Here is a 21,377-nt window from a genome sequence, read left to right as displayed (position 1 = left end):
GTTAGTTTTATTTCCCTGAAGAAGCTTGGGTCGTTTCTGCACGATTCTACTTTTCCGGATGATCAAACGAAACGTCAGAAAAATACGCTTCATTTTTTGTATTTTAAACGGAGGAAATCGTATCGTGGTAAATGACATGTAGACTCCAAAAACCAAGAACAGAAACAGTTTTCAGCATATCGCGTCAAGAGTCGCCATGGGCTAACGGCCTTATGATCGTTGGCTCCTTTTGCTACAGGCTGAAATAATAAAGCAATCACGACGCCTCGCACCAAAATATCACAGCGTGCTTGGATAATTGGCCACTTTGTCGAAAACGAGTATTTTCCAGCCGTAGGCAACGAACTGTAAGTTGAGTTCAGATTCGTGAAGCTCAAGTTACTGTTTTTCAGGCTGCACGCTTGAAGAATTTCTGCATCGCAGCAGCTTCTCTAATTTGTGGTTTGGGACGGGGAGACGTTTTGATGCAACAGATGCTGTTTAAGTGAGTTCAGATTCAGCTGAGTTGATTTGCAGCTTTACTGATGCTCTTTAGTAGGCGAAATAAATATATCAGAAACAAACATGTGACTGACAAAAATTTAGGTGTTACACAAAAAAGTGGTTGTTGCTGTGTTTTAAAGCGAGAGAAACTGAAGCATTTTGACCTTTAGCATATGCAGCAGAGCCTGTAACCACGTGAAGTTACAGTGCTATTTACAAACACTGGCGCACCCACCCAAGTATCAGTCAGAATTTGATAGCTTGGGCTTTTGGAAATGTATACTTTTTTGTTCAATTATTATCAAAATGTTTCCTGTTAAACACGCTTAGTCGTTTTTTTGCTTTATGTTTCAAACCGTCAACTTTATCTTATAGAATGTTCGGCCGCAACCAAAATTTCAGGTTGGATATGCCGCTGATTTCGTTGCTCTGTGAAAGGAAAAAGTTTCAGTTACAAATCATTGCAGAAGAGATTGTGAAATGTTTGGGAAAACCGCTCTATGGTCTATGGTCTCCGAAATGAACGGGAAGCAATCTTAATGATAAGCGGCAACCAATACTTCCTATAGAAAAGCTCGAGCTGGCGCCAGCTTTTTGCTCACAGTACAAAGTATGTGAGGCCAGTCGTGACAATGCACATTCTGTAGCCTCTGGGAAAACGGATAATAATGATAGCTTTCCTTCGATCAATGGCTGTAATTTGCCTGTAGCGCTTGGTGACAAGTGGTTGAACCACTGTAGCTTAGTAAGTTCATTGATAGCAAAATAATACCTCCTCAGTCAGAAGTTAGTAGCAAAAGGCCGAGATACGAATTTGTTTCATTGTAACTGTTTTTAAGCCGCTTTTCAAACTTCTAAATGACTGTAACTGTAACTTTCTTCCTTAATTTCAGCAAAATTTGAATGTATTTAGCTCAACATGCAAAGCGTGAAAGGTTACTTTCTGGTACTTCTTTTCCTCACGAGCGTCGCGTTCTATCCAGTAACAGGTAAAACTGTGTTATGTAAACCATATGCTCGATGGTCTGATAGCGGCGTCGAAAGTATTGACAGGAAAATCGTTTCTAAATTGAGAGTTTAACAAATTGACGTCGTTACTGGTTAAAATCTGTGAACCTCAAAAGCTTTGCCGCTTTTAACAACAAGGAATTGATTCGTAGTTTTGACATTTTGAGTTAATTTTGTTTGAAGATTACGTAAAAGTTGTGTGTATGGAACAACATTATGTTTGATTGTTTACAACTGATTACTTGGCAAAGTTGGAAAAGCTCTGCTGTACCATTTTCATAATTCCCGCAGGTGTTTCTACAGCAATATATTTTACAATTATTTACCAGCATATGCTAATGGAGGTTCCAATATGGGACAAACAAAATGCTACCGTATTTAAATGTTGAGTATCCGCCTATTGTTTAATCATCCATGGTTTGTGGCAGGCCAACATAACTCTTTTGCCAGCCATACGTATATTGTGGTCACTTGGTTTGTCTGAGAAATTGAAAACTAAACAAAATCAATGTTAACCCCATTTAGGCAAGGAAGATGCCTTGAAGGTGTGCCGTCGTCAACGAGGTTTCAATGTAACGGATCAGCAATCTTGTTGCAACGTCACAGTTGAACACTTCCGCGAAAACTGGTCTAAAGAGGGGAACTACCTAACTGAATACCTTGCGGACTTACATGATTGGGGATGCCTCCAGTTTAAGAAGGAATGTTCAAAGCCTGCGTTCCGCTTCACTGAATTTACGAAGTTGGTCTACTCGCTTTACTGTAACGTCACTCAATTTGAGGAGAGCTGTAGTGACGTCATAAAAGAAATTGCGCCTCCCAGCGCCGGAAATGGTGCGCCTCGCTTGCGCTCGGTAAAGTTAAGAGATGAACTTTTGGCAACACCTTGTGTTCAGGTGATGAATTTTTTAATATTTTGTTTTATAGAGGGTTCTAATCCTTCGTTGCCAATGAATCAAATCTCCGGTGTATTTTTATGAATCGAATTAAACTATTTTTCAGGTCCAACTTTACAGAGAGGTGACGGCGGCAAAGGGAAGCCCCTACGGGTACTTTCACGAAATCAAGCGGGAGTTTGTTCCGTTTTGTGATTTTACTTGGTGCGGACTTGATTCACAAAACGTGGGGGAGAACCTCGTGAATGCCTGGCTGTGCATGAACTACCGGTACGCGATTTTGGTTGTAAAAAACTTTGCCTTGGAACATATAGCATTTTGCTGAAACTGGCTTTTGTGTTCTACCTTTAGACTTAATAATACAACCGGGATGTTTTTTGATGTAGTCACAAATCAAAATTAAACAATAATTCTAAACACGTTCTCCGTTTTTAAACACTTTATTATTCTTCTATTAAAACTATGCCATGATTAATTGGTGTATTTGGACAACAGATGCCGGACCAACATCATTGTGGTAATCGCCGTCTGTTCTCTTCTGGCCATCATGAGTTTCATCGTTAACTTGACCACTCTGGTAGTTCACATTCTCGAGAAGAAATTACGGAACAGTCAGGGAGTGTTCAAGCTCTCCTTGTCTATGGCAGATCTCATTTGCGCTGTCTTCATTTACCCCACGTTTGCAAACAGTCTCGCCAAGGTCACTATGAGTCGCGAGGTCATGGGTGGTCCCGCCAACTCGAGTTCCGTGCTGCCATCTGGCGGAAGGTACGATTCAGTCGCCCGACTGCCAGGTGGCGATGCGTGGAGTCATTTCGATCAGCCCTACTTGGACTTCACTGGTTTCTTCACCTCACTGTACCTCACTACAACCATTTACACACTCGGAATGGCGAGCGTGGAACGGATCAAGTTCTTTCGTGACTATTTAGCTTTTTCGAGAGACAAGGCGAAAATGTTTGCATTGAAAGCTACCCTGGTGTGCTGGATTGCCGGATTAGTTGTCGCGATTCCGTCGCTATTTGTGAATCGATACAGTCTTATAGCTTCCATATTGGTGCTTTCTTCAGGCGAAACTGCGGTTTATTTGTACATCATAGCGTATGGATTTCCCATCTTGGCCATGTGGGTAGCTTCTCTCGTGGCGTTGTGTCAGAGTTTGCGTCGATCCAAACCCTGGAGACACGCGTGCGTTGCTGTGACCAATGACATGCAGAAGACGTTGTCGGAGGAAAATCGCCAATCTCGAACCCTCAACATTATGGTGGGCGTCTTTTCTTCATTCTTAATCCTTGGCTGTGTGTCCATGATAACCGGGATCGTCACACAATCGGCAAATTCTGACGACCCGGACAAAATAGATCACCAAAAAGCTGCCACCGCTGCTTCGTTTGAATTTGTCGCCATTTTGCTTCTGGTAAGCAATAATCTCTGGAACTTTTTCATTTACTACGGACGTGAACCCAGCTTCAAACTGGCTGTTAACAACCTTTATTCCGGAGTTTGTTTTGGAAGAAGCGAATCGAACCAACGAGCCCAAAAGCACCACCGCATGGAGGAAGCAGCTCCACCTAGCGACTCACAGATAGCGAGTGATGAGGACGCGACTGTGGTGGTGAATTCCTCCACATCTGCAGCGGGAGGATCGCCAGTCAACACCTCGAAAATGTAGAGATTAAGGTCAATTTAGAATGCTGTGTTTTGCCAATAATCAAAAACTAGAATCCATTTGCAGAACTTCTCACATAATAACTCGGCTACTTACTGTTCACCTACCTGGGACCGTACGTCATACGACCGTAATGTTCTTGTGGTGTTTTGCGTGGAGTTTTGAATACAGGAACCCAATTTAGCTGCTTCTGTCTGAATAGTTTTATTTGAAGTTTATATTTTGCCTTTTCGTTTTAGTTGATTAGAATTTCACCACAGTCAGTATGGTTTTGTCGCACTCATCCGATGACGACATTCTTGTTCAGTTTTAGAAAATATAACACACGACTGCGTTTATACCGGGCGGTCATGGATAAACTGTAATGAAACTTGGCTGTACTCTATGAACCCTTGAGAAAACCAAATTTGACCGTAAAGGATATTTTTTCGAGAGTTTTTACCACAATAAACTTCGTCAATTGAACAAGATTTTTATCAACTGTAATGGTTTTTTCAATGCGAAAAACAACAATAAAAAAACAGTAAAGTTTGTGAAATATAAACGAGTTTTATAAATTGCTGCGTCATGTTTACAAATAAGCGTACGACAGAAAATAGATTCATTACCATTGTTGGATGCGTAAGGGTGTTAACATTATGAAACATAATTTATGCAGGACCGAGGATTAATAAATTGCACAAGTTCCAAATAAAAAAGCTCAACAGTTAGAAACCTTTAGGAGGTTTCTGAAGGTTTATTATCGAAAGAAATGTTGTTCAAGCTCAATATGTAAATAGAAATACGGCGGCTCAAACAGAAGGTACAAATATACACCCTGTCATATAAGAAATGATTTAGCAAGGTGGCTCGTTTCAAAATAACGATCAATCCACTATTTCAGATCGATTATTACTGAAAGTTATGTGGCATGTTCGCATAATATCAAAGCCATCATGCTGGTGTTGATCATTCCTTGGAAATGTTTTGTTTCACCTAACTCAAATAATACCAAAATCCGACCTTTTATTTGTCTTCGTGGTAAATTATGGGGTCTCCAATTGAGGTCAGGGCCCGATTTGGCCCAATGGGTCAATGTGCCTGGAACCAAACCCTGTTGCTGAAGGCAGTCACCATTCCCCTCCACTGATGATGGATACCATGGTCAATGGTGATGCTTGTTAAACAGCATTGTAGCTCGAGATTTGTGTTTCGAACGAAAGATTATATGAGTGAAGGCAACGCGTCAAAAGCATAACGGGTGAAATGAAGCAAACCCGCATAAGCGCAATGACAAGAAAGCAGAGCTTCGAATAACGCGAAAGCACAGTGTTCATATATATTTACTTCGTACAACGTTAACCACGAAGATTAGGACCCTTCGAGAATGATTGATTGGAAAGTAGTATCTTTTGCACACTTTCAGAAATTACATCTGGAATGAAGCATTTACATCTGACAGCTTTGTGCATTTTCGGATGTAAAACCTAATATTTCTCGGAATTAGTTCAATTTCTATTAAACAGTTTCAAATTTCCATTGGAAGCCCTGCAGTTTTGGTTCTTTGGTCCAGTAGGTGCGCAGCGCCTCCATGCGGTAGTAAAGCTTGCAGAAAACAAATCCCAAGGTGGCGATCACGCACGCCGAAAAAGCGATGACAAGAAGACTGTTAAAAGTGAAATTTTTGCGCAGGAATTGATAATATTCCTCCTTGTTCCATTCCTGGGTAAAATAGTTCAAAAAATTAATATATATCTATAGTGGTTATGAATAGAAAAAGTTAATTTACTATGATTTTGTGTCGTTTTGCAAAGAACACTTAAAATTAGAAACACATTTGGAAAACATTATCTACACTCTTAGTAACACCATTTCATATCCCTTTTTCGTGAAGAAATAGTGGCCATATTACAACAGAAAATGCCACATCAACAACAATGTATGGTTAGAAAAACTAATTCATAATTCATAAATTTATTTTAGTACAATTTATTTTAGTACATTTACGCGGTCAACGAAGTGCGTAACGAAAACCGAACAGCTTGAAATTGTATCGAATAGTTGGTTGCGATATTTGATGATTCATCCACTATGGTTCCTACCGTTTGGTCCAGGATGTTTCCTTGAGTGTAAATGTTTGGAGTTTGATCCTGGAGAGACATGGACGAACCAATCGTGTTGATGTCCATCCAAGTGGCTGAATTTCCAAATTTAGGCCTAATTTAACATGTGTTTATACAAACTTATAGCTGATATCTAAGCAAAACAGATGTAAAAACAAAATTAAACAAATTTTTGTTTTGTCATTCCAACGTAAGAAATTTGAAAATTTGGCTTTTAAAGTTTGTGTCGCATTGCAATCGTTTTAATCACAACCTAACTTTATATTGAAAAAAGAACATGGGTTTTGACCAGAGCGAAACACGATAAATTATAGATATTTGCATTTTTTCTGCTGAAAGAAAAACAACAGTTGGGCGAACCCGAAAACAAGGGCATATTTCGATGCTTTTTCACTTAAAAAACGAAAAGATTTGTAATTTCTATATAAAATGCCACAACAATATCTCAACAACTGAAATATATATGTTACAAGCAATAAGTAAAGAATGACCTAAAGTCAAAATAGTGGCCCTGTCTGCAGCTTACTTCCGTATGTTACACCAGGAAAGAAGTCAAACATCTTTCTACATCTATAAACGTAGCTCGTGGACGAACCATCCACTGGACAACAACAAATCTTTCAATGCTGTGAACGGCATTGGTCACGTCAGGCACAAGAATTGTATAAAGTTCCCCGCTCTGATTATCCAACAAAATCCTTGGTAGTTTTGCAAACCAACGCTACCCAACAAGAGAAAAGCGAAATGCTGAAAGTACAAACAAATATATCCTTAAAAACTGACGCAGGTCGATAGCTACTCTTGAGTTCCCTGGGTACTGATACGTAAAAGACTGATCCGCCGGTCAACATCTAACAGCACAGACTGATTTCTGCAGTATGACAAGTTCACTAATGTTTGATTTAACAATTTCCACGAAAGATGTGTTTTGCAAAAAGGCTCTTGCAAATGTCAACAAAACGAAACTAATTCAAGTTGCTGCATAGGACGCATTGCTAATGCTGCTTCTGTGCCAAGCAAATGCCGTGCCCACCCATGCTTATGCATTATATATGTGCGCTTTTATACTGCCACCTAATCTTCAAATGGCAACAAAAGGGGTTAAGCTGGTGGCCCGGGTCTCTCTGTTTCTGATTCGTAAACGTGTCGCTTTTGTAAAAATCCAGCTGTTTTTTTTTGACGAATTCACTCACAGTTCGTTGAAACTGCTCTTTTCTGGTATCTTGTCACCATGGAAGAATACCGATATGATAATTTCTTTTAAACACAAGATTCGCGAGGTCACAATTTGCGCCATGGAAACCACTTTATAATTTTACCACGTAAACCATATTTACACAGTGTTTAAACTGAACCCGAAGTCTGTGTGTGCTTCCTTCGTATTCCGGTTTTTAATTACGTATTTGTTGATGCGTAAAACAGCGGTAATTCCCGTTGAGCTAACTTAAATTGTGCTGTTTTGACACGTGGAAAGAGCAGCCGGGTTTTCTGCAGGATTATGTGGCGCAATACTAAATGACTGCTGAGTTTATATTGATTTCCATCGGTGATTAGCCGCTGAATCTATAAGGCCCGATATCTTCTAATGTACATTTTCACAATGTTTCCACAGAGCAGTGTTCCCCGGGCAAAAAAATAGCAACACTGCCACAGAACAAATATAGATCAATTTTCGAAATAATTTATATACCAAAATACTGCCAACCTCCAAAGTTGGTTTTCAAACCGTTTGAAATCTCAACGACTCGACATACGCCTAAATAGTCAAAGTGTTTAAACGCCTTCCGTTCATTAGAACGTATTCCATGGTTAAAATCGTATTTCGGCATTTCCATTAAGACTCGCGTGCCAAGTTGGAAAAGCAAGGTGTTTATCAATGGCACAAGTGATTTACGAGTTTATATTCAAACCTATGCCACACACAAAAATATTAAATTTCTTCAATACATCAGACATACAAAAATATTGGCATGCGAAGTTATCAACATTTTGACATACTTTGTAAACTGAAACTTCGCACACCATTGGTTGCCGGCTCTTGAACAACAAAATTCAAACACTTATTGTGACGTATTACATGCATCACGTGCCGCCGTATCAGTCTGTGGTTTCTTATCTGCTATTGTTTCCGGTGAACTGCTTTTGACAGACTGCTACGTCACAAGTGCTATGTGTGTGACGTAATATTACGCCAAGCCGTCGTGAAAATGTAACAAAAACTTGGAAATGTTTTTGCACCAAAATTTACCATTACCTCAAAATACGACTGTCGACGTTTTGCTAACACCAAGAAGATTTGTAAAGTTCAAACCTTACGACTGGCACTCAATACTCCCCAATGCAATAAGAAAACTAAATAAAAAGTTCTCATTGAATTTCCCCAGGCAACGTCGACTTTATAACGTGAGCCCTTCACGTCCCGTCTGTCGTTTAAATCTCTTTAAGAAAGTGGAGCAACGTTAACTGCCGACCAGGCGTTCCGTCTGGAGGGAATACACAACTGGGGCACAATTTAATGACGTAATAATGCGAGACAGCGATGTCTGCTTAAGACAACTGTCACCCACACACTGATATGACTCGAAAACTACGATGCTTTACAGTGAGTGGAGGATCGTTACCTGCTTTAACCAAAGCATTTAATATTTTTTTTAACAAAGTTTTTCAAGATATCATTCGAGTTTTTCAGTTACTCAAGTAAGATGTAGATCTTCGATTTTCAATGAATTTTACGCTTAATTTTATTAAAAGGATTAATTTATGGAAACTTCAATGGTAAAAAAAGTTGAATGTTAATTTGTTTATTTTATTGATTGTTGTCGTTTCCAGCTAATTCCGACTTCTACCATTTAGGTTTCGAGTCAACAAAAGCTAGAAATCCAATACAGCCAATGTGCGGTTTAATGTGAAAATCATAGAGGATCCCCAAAGGTGCTTCGCGATACACTGATGGTGCGGCGATTCAATGTTGTTGGAATGCCGCAAGCTTAGTACGGGACTTTGGAGAAATTTTGTTTCCACAGCAAACTGCATAACCTTCCGAATTATCGTAATGCGCAAGCAAATTCATCGTAAAAAACGGTCAACATTTTTAGGGTGTGCATTCATTCCATTTTGTTAGAGATGAGTGCGTCACCGGTGCGTGGAAGTTGGCAAAACTTATTGCTGTAAATCATTTCGTTTCAAAACATCTTAAAATAACCATTAATGACATTTTAAAACTGCTTTAAACCATTTATGCGCTCATCGACCCATTGACTTCACTTTTAACCTGTTAATGAAAAGGCATTTTTCATTTTGTGCACCGCAAAAACATAGCCCAGCTGTGCGCAAACCACATCCGTGGCAAAACATATTACCTCATATCAACATGCCTTCGTTACTTTTGTTTAAATACGCACTTAGCAATTTTAAGATTGCATGTTAATTATATCAATGGCAATATGTGGCTGGATTCAGTATTGGTAACTGAACAGTCTCCGAATTTAACAAATTCTCAATATTAGTTTTATAACATTGGGGATATTTTGCGCAAATTTGCTTTTTCTATAGGTTTCGTAATGTATTGAATCCGAAATGCATCTATACGCTTGCTATCTACGTTTCGCCCATGTACAACAACACCCGGTATCGTATACCTGGCGAAAGCGCGTGCAGAAAATTGAGAGCTAGGATTTCGCTAGAAAGCGCAATTACGAAGTTGAATCCAAAACAATTGCATCGTGAACTTTCGTCAACTTTCATCCAATTTCAAACAAAGGAAGTTGAGCGAAGGAAGGAATTTAGAAGGGCGGAGAGACGGTGTCGCCCTGGCATCAGTAATTACGGTGCCAGTTACCGACAATACGACGTCTGGCACCTCGAACGCCACGTAGCAAAAGGTTTGCGCCCCAGGCAACTGTGGCGTGCTCTTTTTAGGAGATTCTGCCTGCAGCAACACGTGTAACTGATGTAAGGCGATGGTGGGATGAGAATGAGTGGCTGTAGGTTTGTGACAGTGTTTGCTTTAAATTTACAAGGGAAACTATTCAATGTTGTGTTCCGCTTGTAGTATATTGGCAACGCAGGTGTCCTGGTTGAATCAGTTGAGTAAATTGCCATTTGACAGCCTCGCTTTTGAGTAGTTCAGGCAGTCTGTAATTGTGACTGTGTAGAAAATGTATTGGCGTTATGCTTGTAGTATATTGCGATACGTTCTTGTTGATATTAAAACGCATATGGAAGCAAACAACAACAAAATTATCATTTGGCCGCCTCGCTTTTTTGAGTAATGCAGCCAGTCTGTAATTGTGACAACAGATTAGATAAAAACGCACCGATGATTTGGAAACAAACGGTGCATTTAAATGAGGCTAATTTGATTGAATATTAAATTTTATTGCTCTTTAGCACGGCATATTCTTGCCTATAATTCAATTTATCTTCCATTGTGCAATGTGCACCGAATGTAAATAAGTACCAAATAGTAACGTTTGTCCAGGCAAACAACAATAGTACGATTAAACATATGATAGCACTGCATTTAGCAATAGTTACATCATTATCGCATACTAACCAGTGTTCTGGCCGCAACGACCAAAGGATTATTTGCAAACATAATTTCAACATTTTGCTCGTTCACAGAACACCAAAATATCAGGTGAAAAATATATTAGAATTCTGCTGTTGTGGATTAAGAATCATGAAATATTTGTTCGGTTTCGCCGCTTGGGCATTTCTCTACGTCATCAACAATGTCGTCGTCACGGCAACCAACCCGTCGCCTTACTTATTGGTGAGTTAAATGCAACGTTTACTAATTTCAGCATATTTGTCGTATATTTGTCCTAGCTACTGATGAATTACCTTTTTCATCCCGCCTGACAGAATAACACAATTTAATTCAAATTTAAAGATCATTTTTTTGTATCGAATTCTAACCGCCGTTGATATGCAAAGGGCAAGAAACAATCAGAAGTCTTGTGCGTAAACCTTGTTGCTAGCTTTTAAATAGTTTCGTGAAACACACAAAATTATCAAAAATCCCCAGCCCATTTCGACGACTACGTTGTCATTTTCAACTTTGCATTTTTCGTGTCTACCAGAACCGGGCTTACTGCGCGTGCAAATGTTGCGATGAGAAACCGGACTCTTGTAAAATGCACGATTCCATAAAGAACCTTGAATGCACCAAAGATCAATGCAGTGAGAATCTATGCAGATTATGGAGAGACGCCAAGTGCAAGACCAGCTGTTTCTGCCAGTAAGAATACTCAATACCCGCATACAGTTTAAGGCTTTGAGAATATTTCCTGTCTCAGAGCTGGAAAAGTTTGATTTTTACCTCAATTTTTGGAAAAAATTATCCTACAGTTCATAAATTTGCTCCCTATATTGAATAACAGATCTGCTAGCAACACTAAAAATTGCTTATGTTTAACAATTATATCACGCAATACAATTAATTAAATATAAACGCTTTCCACGAAGCAGAAACAAGGTCACGTATTATGTTGTAAACTAAACTGTGTTGCGTTTTACCCGCTATACCTGCATGGCAATGCAAAGGATTTTTACTTAAACTTTAGCAATTGCCCGAAAACGTTACTGGGATGTAAAAAAGGGATGCCTTATTTAACATTGGGTAAAGTATTTAAACTCTGTAAACTTTCCCACAGGAAATGTCAAGGAACATTGCTGAGCAAAGACCAATACAAGTGCGCCCTCTATAACGGCGTTCCGGATGGCTGCAGTTGCCCGGAACCGGAAACCATTAGTTGTGAAATCCCGGAGGAGCAATCGGGAAGACCTGAGGACAATCCGGAGGTGAAGGAAGTCATGCAGAAGTTTGAGAAGTACAAAGATGACGTGTATTGTGTCCTTCCCTGTTACTGCAAGTAAGTCGGGGGTTCGAATTCCATTAGGGTCGGACGTCCTTTTATTCCCGCTGATATTATCGTTTCAATTTATTAAAGTTTTGTTGGTGAATCAACACAAAATTTAACTTGCATGTAATCCGTTCTGTCAAATCTAAACGTTAATTTTGGTACAATATGCAGAGAGTTGTTTTTCAATAAATTAGCATGGAGTTAATGATGAATTTTGTGAGCTGCATACAGAAGGTCACTGTTTCACCCATAAGGTTTCATCAGTGCAGCTTGGCGTGACTATGGACGATCTTACGACCAAACGACTTCGACTTTTTTCAGTCGCTATATTTTTGCAGACAATGTAAAGACAGCATACCTGAAGGTTACGGATCGGAATGTTCAAAAGCAGGCGAACCAAGAAGTGAATGCGATTGCTCAAACACAACATGTCCCACCTCAGACGAAATCAACAAGTTTAAAAATGTAAAAGTCTATTAGTTACAAAACTGAACAACAATATCTATGCGCCCCCTGGGCTCTTGTGGGCCCCGATGTACCGCGCCGGCCGCACCCCCTCTTGTGGGGCCTGCTCTTAAATCAAAATAGTGTAACGTATCTGACACCCAAATAAACCATTGGCCATACTGGGAAAATCTGGACCCACAGGATGCTTAGGTGTATTTTGGGATGAAGAAAAGTAGCAAGTTCGATATATACCCTGGAATAGGATTCCTTCCACTCAAATCAAACCAGAGTAACATCGTACTAGGGCCCTATAGGAGAAAAAAAGGTGCCGGTATGAGGACCTTTTCTTTTTGGATATCACGTGAAATTATGGAACAACTCCACCTTTATGATAGAAATCCCCTAGTTTTGAGGCAGACACTGGTGTTCGTGGGTCCCTTTTGCTATACATGGGCTCCTAGATTGGCAAAGCCCTGGTGTACTGCACCGACTGCACACCCTCTCGTGGAACATGCTTTGTATAAGGCACATATCGGGGGGTTAAACCGAATTCTCTTACGTCACAGTTACTCAAGGAAACGGAAGACGTGGACGTGGAAGCAGTGAAACTTTCTCTGGAGGAAAACGCGAAGAAAACGCGACAAGAGACGGACGAATTGAACGAACGTCTGAAACCTTTGCTTGAAACGGGGAAAGCCCAACCCTTGACACCGACTGAATACAAGCAAGCCAAGTGTAGACTGCAGTGCTTATGCGAGTAAGTTGGTTATGTGAGGAAATACTTGTAATAGAACAAATACATTTACTACTGTGGCTACGATCAGATACGTAGCTCATACAGTTTTAAACCAGTGTGAAACGTTACTTTTCAATACCGATATTCAAATCTAAAATCCTCACCCCCGAAATTTAATTTGTAAATATTATGTTTATGTCAGAATGCGATGAGAAACTAAGCTCTTACATTAGATGAGCATTCTAAGACTTCAAAATCAATCCCCCCCCCCCCAACCTTGCAAACACAAAATTACCCCCTGGCTAAAACCCCCTGGGTTAAACGAAGCCTCAAAACGTGGTTTCGAATCGATGCCAAGAAAAGCAGGACTATTTTCAAGCATTTTGCACTGTGATAAAAATTTGAGAGAAAAAAATTTTGCGTTTCCGATTGATGTGTTTTTATGTTTCGATAAAAATTGTTAACAATGGTTTGTATGGCGAACTTATTTACGCACATAATAAGCACGAAAACACATTCTGGTACGAGTAAAACTATTGAAAAAATTGCTTGTTTCTCACTCTGTACACCTTCTATCTAGCAAATGTCGAGCCGGTTCACCATCTATGGACAAGAACTGTGATAAACTAGTTGCCACTAGGGAGGAATTCTGCCCTGAATGTCCGGAGGATTTATCCTGTCCTGAGTCGGACGAGGAGACGGGATGCAAGATGTTCTGCTTCTGCGAGTAAGATCCAGTTATAAGCAATTGATTATTTCGACTCCAGGCGTTTTGATTTTCGTTAGAACCAATACGCAAACCACCAACAAACCCTGAATAATTGTGTACTTTTCCTGAATTTAACTTTTTTCCCACGTCACTTGTGCGTGACGCAAGTTGAAAATTAACATCTAAAACAGCATCATAAGAGACCTCGTGTCTACAAGCACCGTTGATTTTAAGAAAACATGTTTCGCTGAAAACAGTATTATTATTTCTTATTCAAATACATTGTTAATTGGGAACTTTGCCACAGCAATACCGAGTCAGGAATTAAGATATCGTAAATTTCCTCCCAATCTTGATACATTATTTTTTTTCATCATATTAGTTGTGAACTAACGGTAATAGTAAAAACTTGACAGGTATAGAAAACTTGACATTTACATAACTTACCAAAAACTCTAGTCCTTTATTAACATTTTCACGTTTCGCGTTGCAGTGTTTGCAAATACGACGCCCGCATGCCACCAGTGTTGCTCAACAAATGCGAGGAGGTCGCTAACTCTGACCTTGACGTGGAAGCTTGCAAATGCTCGGAGAACATGGACTGTAATGTATTGGATCAAATAGGACAGGCTCAACGTGCTGTCATGGAGAAAGTAGACAAGGAAGCGAAAAAGGGAAAAGAAGAGAAAAAGGACAAGAAAGGCAAAATCAAGGAGAAGAGCAAGTTGTGGGACGAATTGTGAAGATCTTTTTTTTTCATAAAAATATTTGTAATCTTATTTAATTATTTTTTTACCTTGCCGACTTTTGGATGCGATTTTTTGACTAAAGAAACAGACCCGACATATTTTTGAAATTATAATGCAACTGTTTATATTTTACACCTTTTGTACGAGAATTCTGTATTTCTGTTGCATTTCATATTATGGTGATACAAAGTGACTTTTAAACGTGACTGAATTATGATTGTTTTCAATTTAACGCCTGACCTCCAGTTTCTGTTCTAAATTATGTTCTTTTCATACCAAGGTTGCAATCCATAAACTCAAATACAGACGCGTTTAAACTCGAAACAAAAATACGCATGTATTTTACAGCAACGATATACGGAAATGAAAGCGGAAAGAGTGTTTGTAGTTAGAGATGAATTTACCATGGAAGGTTTCAACAGTTCGTATAGGAATGCAAATTTACCACAGATGGGTAAAATTCCCTATGGCTTTTCTCTCGTATGTTGATATATTTTCCACCGCAATTGAACGATTTTGTGCCACCAAGAAAACCACATAGCGTTCATTAAATTATACATAAAGGCTAACTTTTATCTCGGGGAACTTGGTTCAGTGAAATACCACCAAGATCATCAAAGTATTAAAACATGGCTAACAAGATCCAGTAAGGTTTATGCATTTCTACACGCCAAGAAGCTACAAGTCGAAAACAGGGTCTTAGAATGAAGAAACTAAACTCCTCATCAAAACCAACTCTCAATAAAACAACGCAGAATAAAAATAAGACGGTCGTTTTGCATAAAAACACGTTCATATGCATTGAAGTCATTCCAGTCCCATACAGCCTTTGCACCAAGCAAACGTCGGCACTCGGTACCTTAATAGTACGACACCAGCTTAATGCACATAGATATCGTATAACGATCGACACGTGTACTTGCACTGTTGTACGTTTGGTCAACTTGCTTTGAAATGACTTTGTTCACAAATACAAGTGATCAATGGTGGCGTGAACGTGTATATGATATTTACAAAGCAAAAATTAAGGGTAGTATTGCTTCGAACATTGCTAAATAGTTTCAAAGGTAGTTAAAATGTGTTTACAATGTAACATTACTTTGTAAGTAATGTGTTATATGTCAAGCTAACATGTTTTAGTAGAAATGAGTTTCGTTGATCGCTTTGCGTCAGTCACCAAATGACAGGGGGTGAGGACTAAAACCATTACAAGTGGAGGATAATAACCAACCCCACAAATGATTTAAAAAAGCGTCTACGCAGGACACCAGCGCGGCGTGGGATGTTTGAGTATTGTTTTACCACAGGCGGGACTCGAACCCAGGACCTCTTCACTTGCAAGTCGGCTGTCGAAGGTCTTGGAAGTTACAAGATGGCGCACGAACATCCTGTGGTTGATTTCTTGTCGCTCTCCGGTTTCTCAACTTGTTTCGCTTTTTCTTTTTCGATCATTCGCATCAAATCGTAAAATACCTGAAAAAGTAAGGTTGTGGCGTCATAATAAACGTTGGCGATGACGTAGAAAGAGAGTTTTTGTTTACAGTGACGATTGTGTCGTAATAAACGATGTGCTATAGGATTTCATTGTGACGAAATAATGTAAACGCTGCGGTTTTGGCGATGACGCATTTCACGACAAATTCTACATATTTAATAGAAATAGCACAGAACGATTTTGCTGCACAGGTGAGAAAATTGAGACAGATTTTTAATTTACAAAGCGAGGCTGCTCAATGAACGACTATATACTGTTTACACACCAAATATTGGGTGTTAAAGAGGGAAAGCTATTTTTTAGCAGAAGTCCGAAAATCCTTTCATTACTTCCTGCATGGCAACGTCCGTGTGACGTAAAGATGGTGCCGAACTAATGCAAAACATTACGATCTACTCTGAGATAATAACCTGAATACTGTTTGCCATGTTTTACAGACTACCATGTCAAGCTAGACTTGTTAAAAGGAAAATACCAGAGGACTACCAAATATCGACATGCAAAGACCGACGGCAAAGTTGTGGTTTCATGTTCAAGTGGCCACTTGCATGTATTTGCAATGCGTCAACCACTCACATGAACTGAAAGCATTTCTTCATTAAAACCCGTCGAGAAACCGGATTTTTATTTCTAATAACTGTGATTTAGAGTCATGCTACATACAAAAGTAAGTTTAGCATACAAAAAAAAAATAGCGTTTCTAATGCTACAAATACTAATACTGCCACTGCCTACATAAAGCAGCGAAGGCATCGCCTAAAAAATACAGTCAATTTGGAATAAAGTGAAACGATGGTCTAGAGTAACTGTTGCTATGCTATTGGGATTGAGCGAGGTGGTCGAAAGACAACCATCAGCCATTCCTCGACTAACAGGTACTTCCTTATACGCCTTTATGACATCATCGAAGTGTCACAATGAGTGAGTTTGCACGGTAGTTGAAGTTGTTTGTCATAACTTCTGTATTGTTTGAACTAGCGACACAGATGATGGCTTTTGTGAGGAACATTTTATATATGTATACGATTCATTATGTGTCTTGTACTGTCTGTGAAAATATTCTGTTTCTGTAAGATTCAATCGTTTGGAAGCGAAGAGCCTTAAAGAAAACTGGGCTCCAAATGTGGAAACGTTTTTGTTTAAAATTTTGTATCCTAAATCAACTTGCTATTAAAAACTTAGTTTGCTTTTACAACTATCCTAAATACATCTATGGAAAACTAACGAAGCTGCAAGTACAAATGTTCTTTACTCAAATAGAATAAACCCTATGTTGTGAGCCACAATAATCTGGTTAAAATCAAATTTCTAATAGTTGCAGTTTAATATTAAATGCTTACAAACATCGCTGTTTTGCGAAAGGTCATCAACATTTTGTTAGAAGTGGAAAATATCACAAAAAGGTGTCACAAAAAAATTATGCTTGGCTTTACAATAATCGCAGCATGAGCAATAAAAAAAAAAGATAACGACACAAAATAAGCTTCACAAATAATTGGAAAAAGTAAAATAAAAGCAAAGTGAAATACATGCAAAGCAATGACTTCCATGAGATAATGCACGGACTGCCAGCTATATTTATGTGTGTACGTTGATATCCCAAGTTACATAGAATTTTTAAATATGATTTCCCATACACGAACTTGGTATATTTGTGACTTTTAATTTACACAATATTTTGTGTACACAAAAACCCCTATATATAGATTCAAATTGCTTCTGCGTTACTCATTTTGATGGTCATTTGCAACGATTTACCATGATATTAATCAATAAAACTAAATCATATTGCTATATCTCTAATATGCAGCTGACAATTTATTACAGGCCCACAATAAATTTCATTATTTACACTTTTTAGTACATTTATGTGGCAATAAATATGGAAGCTGTAAATTTAACCAAATTCATTCCTTATTTACTTATTTACACACGAACCCCAGCAGATGGCATTACTCAATCACTTTTACTAGGAATTTAAAAACAGGCAACTTGTTTACAAAATAGTGCAGCGTTTTTTGCATTGCGCCATACACCCCGTCTTCTCTGTACCGCCATCTGCTGGCCGCTGTTCGACTGTTTTATTCTTTTCCGCTTTGATAAGTTTGAGCAAATCAAAAAAGGCCTGGAAACAGAAAAATGAAAAGCAAAACAAAATGAATGAAAGATGAAGCATTCCAAAATAAAGTATATATACATGTGTATGTAAACACAAAATAGCCATGCTTGGACATAAAAAATAAATGAAAATAAAATAAATTTGCTATCATACAAAGCCAAGTCGATTTGATGTTTAAAAAACAAGGCTGCCATATTATAATTCAAGAACAGACTGCATTAAAATTATTGACTTAACTTTTTAATTAAATGAAAAAGCAGATTTTTGATACAAACATAACTGCTATATGCCACTAATAGCTAATACACTTGGATGCATATATATTTTACATATTTGCTCACCTTGTCAACGTTACTCCTTGTTTTGGCGGAGGTTTCAACATACTGAACACCCATTTTCTCAGCTAGCGCTTGAGCATCTTGTTGGCTTACCTGAAGAAACATTATCAAAAGTATTAAACAGTCTTGCAACAAAATTAAATCCAGCATTGGTCAGTTTCTAAACTGTTGCTGGATTAAAATACTGCTGTTTTGAGTACTTATCAATAATTAATTAGTTGACCCAAATGGAAACATTGATTTTTAGCTTATTGAGTAACTGCACATCTTTAATTTACATCCATAGATTTACAACAGAAACAGTATTTATACTTCTGGGAAACAGTAAAGCTTTATAGTTTTCTCAACCTGTCGATTTGATTCCAGATCTGACTTATTTCCAACAAGGAGAAATGGTATTGTGCTGGCAGTACTTGAATCAACTGCTTTGACACGAAGGATTTGGTCCCTGAAAAACACAAAATTTATATCAAGGAACTGATGAGTACAATTTGCAAAATATATTCATGCAACATACAAAGACCCAACAAACACATAAGTTGACCAAAAAATTTTAACTCCATATTACTTGTTATACAGTAGAATGTAGAACAACATGCCTTGCAGCAAGAACAACACAGTCAATTATCTGTAAACTTTAAACGGACAACCAACATACGCAAAACAATTAGCAAGGTTTATTCATAAAATATACCTGAACTCTTGTGTTTCGTCAAAGGATGAGCTGTCGGTAATAGAAAACACACATAGGAATCCTTCTCCGCTGCGAAAGTAATTGTCTCTTATAGCAGCATAGTCCTCCTGACCAGCGGTATCGAGAATGTCAATTTGTGCATCTTCCGCATCAAGAACAACTTTCTTTCTGTAACTGTCAGCTTTCGTTGGTTCGTAATCTTCGACAAACTGTAAGTAATATTATAACTGCGGTCAGAATCGTTATTAACTTACATTACAACTAATATTTTTTAATAATTATATATAGGCAGGTGCAAAGATGTTAATAGTGCCAAAATATAGTGGTTTCCACATCAACAATAAAAATCACTAAAACCGGATTGACCCCAAAAACAGTATAAAACAAAAATATTTAGACAAACCAAAAAACGACACATTTACATAAAACTGTATTGTGAACTGCAGTCTTTAAACTAATAGAAAATATAGGCAGGTGCAAGGGTAGAATGGTACATTTTATAAATGTTGCATGGAACGTTTTTATATTCATGAGTAAACCAAAAACCTGTGGTAAAAATCCACTAAAACCAGATTCTCCACACATACAGTTTTGAAACAAAATGATTTCAACAAACCTGAATACAGTGCATTTACATAAAATATTTATTTTTCAGTACTGTGAACATATAATGTGTACCCACCTCATCGTACATAAACTGCAGAGTGAGAGCCGACTTTCCAACGCCGCCACTTCCAACCATTATAACCTTGTGCAAACTCGTTTGGCCGGCATTTTGTTTCTTGTTAGCAGCCATTCTTGTGATTCACCTCTCACGGTCCACAATGTACACACTTTCAGATTATCCTTTGCTTACTCAGGTGAAAAGGTGAACGTCACAAACAGAATATGTATGTACAACTATCACTTTATCCACTCCTACAAAGCCTGCATACAAATTGAATTCATCAAGTGAAAAATTATGCACTGAAATAGAGAGACATAAGAAAGATATTTGAAATATTGTTGACGCAGAATGCTTTGAACCAAAAACATGAAAGTATGCAGTATGAGGGCATTAGAATGTCCATTATATTTCCAATTGCTAATTAAACCATAAATTAGAAAGACATTATCAGTGGAATAACAGCTGTAGATCATACAATAGATTTACAGAGATAACTAAATAGAAAATTAACCTAACAATGTAAGTCAACTTGTGTGGAACCACAATATGCTAAGTTTCAAATAGTTTATGCATCAAGAATGTTTTATCGCTGCAAAATATAGCAGACATGATTCTTATTGCTATGAATATATTCATTTAAAAGGTCATTATGATTGTAATTAATCCAAATGTAGAATGCCATGGAAAAGATCACAAAGCAACATATACAAAAAGAGTCATTAGAAAACCCCCAGCTTGGTTATATAAAGGATAATGGATTGTAGCTAAAGTCAACATTCTTAGCGTCCAGGAGCAGAAAGACTCTTCTCCATAAACTTCCTCTTCGAGAAGCACATCCACCATTTGCTCGGTTTTCCCGACTCATCGATCACACGATCTAGCAAGCGCTCTCCGGTTTCATGACGTAGCTGCTGGAGGTAAGCCTTCATCTGATCGGCCTCCTGTCGGCTTTTTGGTTTGGAATACATGTTGTTGAGTGGAAATCCAGGGTCTCCTGGGATGTCGAATGGGGAGACAGCCAGAGTGTAGAGTTCTTTTCTTCCTTGCTCCCTTGTGGCACATTTTGTCAGTTTCTTGAGACACTCCTGGATGTAAAGAGTGATGTAGATCAGAGTGCGATCGGCATCAGTCTTGATTTCGTAGTTACGAAAGAAGATGTTGGCCCGAAAAAATCCAATGGTTTCATCGACAATATCCTGGCTTTCTTTTGGTGGAAGCCTCGGAGCTGGACCCTTGAATTTGCTCAGGCACCGAAGAGGGACCAGAGCCAAATTGCCAACAGATGTATTGAAAGTGCTTGCAGCGTGATAAGCTGGCATGTTGTTGAATTTACAATGTTATCACTACGATCTAAATCCTACAGAAACAAATTGAAATAATGAACAAACTCAGACAAAT

General features: G+C 38.4%; 4 protein-coding genes across 5 annotated transcripts; 2 read left to right on the top strand and 2 right to left on the bottom strand.

Moving 5' to 3' along the window:
• Positions 1-1,374: 1,374 nt before the first annotated feature.
• On the top strand, positions 1,375-4,233 carry LOC145906098 (uncharacterized). Its single transcript, XM_082993482.1, has 4 exons — positions 1,375-1,472; positions 2,017-2,387; positions 2,494-2,657; positions 2,883-4,233. The coding sequence occupies exons 1-4, from the start codon at positions 1,403-1,405 to the stop codon at positions 4,057-4,059; spliced, it is 1,782 nt and encodes a 593-aa protein (XP_082849608.1). The 5' UTR covers positions 1,375-1,402; the 3' UTR covers positions 4,060-4,233.
• Positions 4,234-10,786: 6,553 nt separating this feature from the next.
• LOC145906517 (uncharacterized) lies at positions 10,787-14,861 on the top strand. Its single transcript, XM_082993949.1, has 7 exons — positions 10,787-10,932; positions 11,243-11,400; positions 11,816-12,034; positions 12,364-12,490; positions 13,039-13,229; positions 13,789-13,935; positions 14,411-14,861. The coding sequence occupies exons 1-7, from the start codon at positions 10,840-10,842 to the stop codon at positions 14,658-14,660; spliced, it is 1,185 nt and encodes a 394-aa protein (XP_082850075.1). The 5' UTR covers positions 10,787-10,839; the 3' UTR covers positions 14,661-14,861.
• A 122-nt stretch (positions 14,862-14,983) lies between these two features.
• Positions 14,984-20,260, bottom strand: LOC145906741 (ras-related protein O-RAL-like). Of its 2 annotated transcripts, none has more exons than XM_082994195.1 (5): positions 19,995-20,189; positions 19,313-19,521; positions 18,967-19,066; positions 18,622-18,711; positions 14,984-16,139 (listed from the first exon to the last, which is right to left on the bottom strand). In XM_082994195.1, the coding sequence occupies exons 1-5, from the start codon at positions 20,106-20,108 to the stop codon at positions 16,032-16,034; spliced, it is 621 nt and encodes a 206-aa protein (XP_082850321.1). In that variant the 5' UTR covers positions 20,109-20,189; the 3' UTR covers positions 14,984-16,031. The 2 variants fall into 2 exon arrangements, with proteins under 2 accessions (XP_082850321.1, XP_082850320.1); XM_082994194.1 differs by lacking the exon at positions 14,984-16,139 and adding an exon at positions 17,473-18,286 and having other exon boundaries at positions 19,995-20,260.
• LOC145906742 (actin-related protein 2/3 complex subunit 3-like) lies at positions 20,240-21,332 on the bottom strand. The gene has a single exon (XM_082994197.1). It carries the CDS (start codon positions 21,296-21,298, stop codon positions 20,759-20,761), a length of 540 nt encoding a protein of 179 aa, XP_082850323.1. The 5' UTR covers positions 21,299-21,332; the 3' UTR covers positions 20,240-20,758.
• Between the last annotated feature and the right edge of the window lie 45 nt (positions 21,333-21,377).

Source organism: Ascidia mentula, chromosome 6, assembly GCF_947561715.1.
Source record: "Ascidia mentula chromosome 6, kaAscMent1.1, whole genome shotgun sequence".
Taxonomy (NCBI): Eukaryota; Metazoa; Chordata; class Ascidiacea; order Phlebobranchia; family Ascidiidae; genus Ascidia; species Ascidia mentula.
The sequence above is the reverse complement of the archived record's forward strand: the minus strand, read 5'-3'. Positions and strand labels throughout refer to the sequence as shown.

Excerpts from the sequence above, each read along its gene's own strand:
- LOC145906517 (XM_082993949.1), top strand. The coding sequence starts at position 10,840 with ATGAAATATTTGTTCGGTTTCGCCGCTTGGGCATTTCTCTACGTCATC. Across the intron at positions 13,230-13,788 it reads AGACTGCAGTGCTTATGCGA|CAAATGTCGAGCCGGTTCAC; the intron begins GTAAGTTGGTTA and ends CCTTCTATCTAG. Across the intron at positions 13,936-14,410 it reads AAGATGTTCTGCTTCTGCGA|TGTTTGCAAATACGACGCCC; the intron begins GTAAGATCCAGT and ends TTCGCGTTGCAG.
- LOC145906098 (XM_082993482.1), top strand. The coding sequence starts at position 1,403 with ATGCAAAGCGTGAAAGGTTACTTTCTGGTACTTCTTTTCCTCACGAGC. Across the intron at positions 1,473-2,016 it reads CGCGTTCTATCCAGTAACAG|GCAAGGAAGATGCCTTGAAG; the intron begins GTAAAACTGTGT and ends AACCCCATTTAG. Across the intron at positions 2,388-2,493 it reads TGGCAACACCTTGTGTTCAG|GTCCAACTTTACAGAGAGGT; the intron begins GTGATGAATTTT and ends ACTATTTTTCAG.
- LOC145906742 (XM_082994197.1), bottom strand. The coding sequence starts at position 21,298 with ATGCCAGCTTATCACGCTGCAAGCACTTTCAATACATCTGTTGGCAAT.
- LOC145906741 (XM_082994194.1), bottom strand. The coding sequence starts at position 20,108 with ATGGCTGCTAACAAGAAACAAAATGCCGGCCAAACGAGTTTGCACAAG. Across the intron at positions 19,067-19,312 it reads GACGAAACACAAGAGTTCAG|GGACCAAATCCTTCGTGTCA; the intron begins GTATATTTTATG and ends TGTGTTTTTCAG. Across the intron at positions 18,712-18,966 it reads ATCTGGAATCAAATCGACAG|GTAAGCCAACAAGATGCTCA; the intron begins GTTGAGAAAACT and ends ATGTTTCTTCAG.